The following is a 4,944-nucleotide window of genomic DNA, read 5'->3' as shown; positions in this document are numbered from 1 at the left end:
GATATCAAACAATTGTCAAATAAGAAGTTTGCTACTAATAAGGGTGGGGGCGGACCGATTTGATTCAGTTTTGACACAAAAAAAAGAACAAAACCAACAAGCATTCAACGGTTTGGTTGGGTTTGGCTCGGTTTTGACCAATACCATCATTCAAACCAAACCAAACCATTATTCGGTTTCATTCGGGTTGGTTTTGTCGTTTTAAGCTTCCTCAACACATTTTTTGAAAAACGTTCAACATTTTAAAAGTTTTAATCTTCTAAACATTAACACATCTAACGCATTCTAATTGACTTGAAAGATTAAATTTTTCGGAACATAAAAAGTTTATCAAGTCAAATAGAACTTAGTTTCAATTAAATAAACTTTCATCCTAACAAACGATTTATTAGTTACAACCTCACATAAGCATTTGGGAGAGAAATAAGTTCGTTTAATGTTCACTTTCTCTCCCTCTTCCCACTTTGGCTAGAGATTTGTCATTGTCACCAACCCATATATTTCATTTGGCCAATGCATGCCTGTTTACTGTAATTTATTTACACTAATATATATAGTCAGTTACCATTTGGGGATGTATCGATGAAACTTATTGCGTTGTTTATCGATGTTGGAGCCGGGGGGTGATGATCGGAACCACCACGGCCGCCTTGAGGGCAGCCGGAAAAGGGCCGTCTAGGGTGCCCCGAAAAAAAAAAATATTATGTTGGTTAAATATAAATAACCAACAACTAAATGGAATATCACCAATTCATTTGTGTTATGGTGGTAAGCAGTGTCTCTTTTTAATCTTACGTCTAGGTTTGATTCTTCATGCGTTGGTTTTTATTAATATCATTTTATGTTCAAAATAGTTGGTGTATATTAAGGTTTAAGCATGTGCGGTGGTCTATTTCCCTATCTCGAAGTAGTTTGTTTTTTTAAGGTTTTTTGACACAGTCCCGCATCGATAATGTACACTGCCTAGTGTATTGTATTTTCTTTTGGCAGTTTCGGTATTTAGTAAAGTGTTGACGGTAATGCATCTTTGTATTTTATGTCCTCTTATAGTAATTATGTCGCATGTCTTTTATAATAAAAACACAACTATAGTTCATGATATTCACGTTTGGATTTGAATGGTTTGTGATATCCTACATACATTATCATGATGTTTAATAAAGCATTTTTTTAATTAAATTTTTTTTTTCTTCATAAATCTTTGAAGATTCCACTTATATTAGAAATTGGGCTTGGCCTCTTCTGTCTATGGTAAATGGGCCTTGAGCCCTCTTATTATTTTCGTTTCTGTAAGCCTGAGGAGCCCAAGCCCAATTCGAACTGTAAAAAGTTAAAAGCCTTCTCACAGGTCAGTCGACTCAGTCACTACCTCAGACGCTCTTCACCTTCACGGCATTCACAAGCACCTCCAGAAGCTCCGCAACTTCAGAAACGCCCCCAAATTTACGCCCACTCCAAAGCTTCAAACTTTTCAGTGAGTTACTCTTCCATTTCTCCAGAAATTTGAATCAATTTATGTCCTTTCCAGCACTGAAATTTGGTTTTATTTTTGTGATTGTGGATTCTTCTCTGTAATTTTTGTTCTTTTGTGCAAAATTCTGGTGTGGGCAAGTCTTGGTATTCACGTGGATTGTATAGGAGAGGTTGCGATCCGCTATACTTCTTGAAGAAATGTCACTTTTGAGTGTTTGAGACTGTAATTTTTTTGTGTACGTTTACTAAATCTAGGCATTCATGTATTATATTTATGGGGCTTTTAGATCTAGGTCCAAAAACATAGAGAGTTTTTAGGAGTGAGTCCAGTTATCTAATTACATGTTTTTATTTCTTTTGTACTCATTTTATATTTTTTAAAAATATTAAAAATCAATTAAAATTCTTCTAATATTATGCATTTTTCAACTCCAAAAAAATCTAATTAATATCTTACAACAACAAAAACTAATATACTAGCATAAATTATCTACAAAACATTCTACCTTAACTCAAGTAACAAATATATGAATATATATTATATCTATAAGCGAGATATAAAACATAACTAAAAGGTAGGAAAAAACATAATATACCTATAAGCAAGACACATTAATTTGTAACACGTTGATTATAAAAAAAAAAATCCGTCATATAGATACGTAAAAATAATTAACTCAAGTAACAAATTTATGAATATATATTATACCTACAGGCGAGATATGAAACCTAACTAAAAGGTAGGAAAAAACATAATATACCTATAAGCAAGACACATTAATTTGTGACACGTTAATTATAAAAAAGAATCTGTCATATAGATACATAAAAATAATTAACCTGTGATATAGGTTGATTATAAAAATTAAAAACAAAATCTATAAATGGGGTTTAAACCAGGAGTAAGAACAAGAAATAATAAAAAATAAAAATAAAAAGAAATAATCAAAGAGATAATTATGAAGAAAATTGATTTTTATAATAAATCTTATCATTGAATAGATAATTATTGATAATTAAATAATTAAATTTAAGGAATTGGACCTATTTTAATAAATTGGACTATTCCTACTATTGGCTAAAAAAAATTGGACTTATATCAAGTTTTCCCTATATTTATTTGTGACATTTAGGGTTTAGGGTTCAGGGTTTAGGATGAAATTCTAGCTGTGTGGATTATTTTCTTCATTTACTAGGTGCCAGTAACTGATCAATTTCGCAAAAGTACAGCGAGTTAGGGAGAAAAAAAATCGAGTAATGGATCATTACAAAAGAGATACTGAGGACTTGAATATACTGGTTTTCGGTAACGATGGATTAATTGCATTATTGTGCTTCAACTGGGTTGTTTTTCTTGAAATTACTTCATCTGTTCATGTCCTTGGTGGTGGTGATGTGCTAAGAGTTGGCCAAACAAATGTCTACTTGACGTGAATATCTAGGCCTACCAATGGAACCTGAGAGAGAGGCCCCGCTTCTGCAGTTGATTTTTCAAGTGCAGAAGAACCTGTAGCCCTGAAGCTGAAGCAGTTTTCCTTGCACTCTGCATTGGATTCTAAAACCAACTGTAAGAGTAATATTTTTTGTTGGAAGATTTTGTTTATAGGGAAAACAGAATGTTCAAATGTTTTTGTAGGTGATGGTAATAATGTTTTGAACATATTAACGAAAACAAAAATGCCTGATGGACACTCAGGCATTCTTGTAGCAATCTTTCCTGTTACTGTTTGTGTATCAGATGATATGAGTCCGCTTGCTTATGGTCTCGTGTTAGGAATTGATTACAGTAAATGTTGGACTAATGCTTGCATGTTTTGTCTGTGGCCTTTTGTTTATGCGTGGGATTAATAAATTTTTCTCTAGAACTTCTGGTATAGGCATTTTGTTGCTATTGATATTGTCTCTTCCTATATGCAATTCGAGGATTGTCTCGTGATGATCTGAATTTTTTGACTTTTGTTATTATGTATATATAACATAACCTCATTCGTTAAGTCAAAGTGACCTGTAGATTTTACAAAGTAATGTGTAAACTGACATTGCAATGATGACTAAATGATTATCCAAGTTCATTGTATTTTCCTTTTTCTATTAGGCTGCTGAAGAAGAAGTTGACCCCTGCATTTGTGATGGTGGAAGTGTGGTGGTCCCTCTTAGCTGCTATCCCTGCAGTGGTTGCAGGACAAGCATTTCGAGTGAAGAAAAGGCACGCCGAAGAGCAGAGATTAAAGAGCGCTAGAGGAAGGGAGAAGAGTTCTGATGAGATTTTTGTCTGCGAAAGGGTATGCACGTCGAAGAGAATGCTGAAAAAGGTTGGTGCATTCTCAAAGGACCCAATTCCTGATACTTGTGTTACCGTCTGCGGTGTATCTGAGCTTGATGCGTGTGCTGATGCGTGCGTGCGCACTGTCTGTGTAAACCAACATCAAGTACCCAACTGGAATGACATCTGCCTTAGGAGATGCCAGAGTGAGTGTTTGAAACTCTCTTCTTCAAGTTCTCTATAAATGCGAAAACATGTATTACAAAGAGAGTAGTTAGCATTAGTTACTCCGATTTTGGGTTGTAAATTCTCTGATTATAATGTGATTGGGTTGGCCAATCAATTTTAGGCTCGTTAGGATGAACTAGATTTTCGTATTCTCCTTTGGTGTTAAAGAATTTCTGTCTACCTAAAACTTATCTCCGATCACTATTAAATTTGAACTTGTTGGACAATACAGGCATATCTTGAGTCATTTCTTTTTCAATAACAATGTGACATTATTTACGGCATAAATGTCGGAATTGAACGAGTTATTCTCTTTATTGTTTAAAATTCACTTAAAATTTGGAGACCGTTTAGTTGTCTTTATGTGTCGAACAATTAAATCACCAATTAACATTCTGATGATAAGATGTTAATTTTTTTTTTTTTTCATTAGATAGACTTTATTAAATTCTAATTGAAATATTTACATCTTAAGTTAAGATGTTAAGACCAATTTCATCCCATCTAAAAGAACCTCCAATTTTTTTAATAAATGCTGCAACAGAATGTGCCGTTCAGTTGCCTTCTCGACGAACAATCTCGAACGAAACAGTCCCCACATCATTTGTAAAGCCCAAATGTCATTAACTATGCTTTCCACCTCCGCATCAACACCGATCTCCGTCCTTATCAGCCTAACAACTTCACGAGCATGAGAAACTACGATAATGTTTGACAAACCATCTCTGCTGCACTCCTCCAATGCCTCTCGAATGGTAGAGGCCTCTGCCATCAAAGCATTGGCCCCCTGAATCTTCCCCGTCCCCCGCGCTGTAACCAACAACCCCGCAAAGTCGCGTATAACCCAGCCACCAGTCCCTAAATCAAATGATTTTTTTTTTTAAAATAATTTTTAGATGATGAGAAAAAAGAAAGAATGATACGATTATAACGTTTGTAATGTAAAATTAATGAATTTTTCTAGTATATCAGTCCATAAT

At 34.2% G+C, this 4,944-nt stretch overlaps 1 protein-coding gene across 3 annotated transcripts; it reads left to right on the top strand.

The window, feature by feature from the left end:
- Positions 1 to 1,340: 1,340 nt before the first annotated feature.
- Positions 1,341 to 4,077, top strand: LOC103940066 (uncharacterized protein At5g64816). 3 transcript variants are annotated; one of them, XM_048585548.1, is made up of 3 exons: positions 1,347 to 1,474; positions 2,916 to 3,040; positions 3,569 to 4,077. In XM_048585548.1, exon 3 carries the CDS (start codon positions 3,603 to 3,605, stop codon positions 3,978 to 3,980), a length of 378 nt encoding a protein of 125 aa, XP_048441505.1. In that variant the 5' UTR covers positions 1,347 to 1,474; positions 2,916 to 3,040; positions 3,569 to 3,602; the 3' UTR covers positions 3,981 to 4,077. The 3 variants fall into 3 exon arrangements, with proteins under 3 accessions (XP_009348413.2, XP_048441505.1, XP_048441506.1); XM_048585549.1 differs by having other exon boundaries at positions 1,358 to 1,474; positions 2,877 to 3,040; XM_009350138.3 differs by lacking the exon at positions 2,916 to 3,040 and having other exon boundaries at positions 1,341 to 1,474.
- The last annotated feature ends 867 nt before the right edge of the window (positions 4,078 to 4,944 follow it).

This window comes from the organism of the source record quoted next, unplaced genomic scaffold (assembly GCF_019419815.1).
Source record: "Pyrus x bretschneideri cultivar Hongxiangsu unplaced genomic scaffold, Pyrus_bretschneideri_v1 Contig23, whole genome shotgun sequence".
In the NCBI taxonomy this organism is placed as follows: domain Eukaryota; kingdom Viridiplantae; phylum Streptophyta; class Magnoliopsida; order Rosales; family Rosaceae; genus Pyrus; species Pyrus x bretschneideri.
The sequence above is the reverse complement of the archived record's forward strand: the minus strand, read 5'-3'. Positions and strand labels throughout refer to the sequence as shown.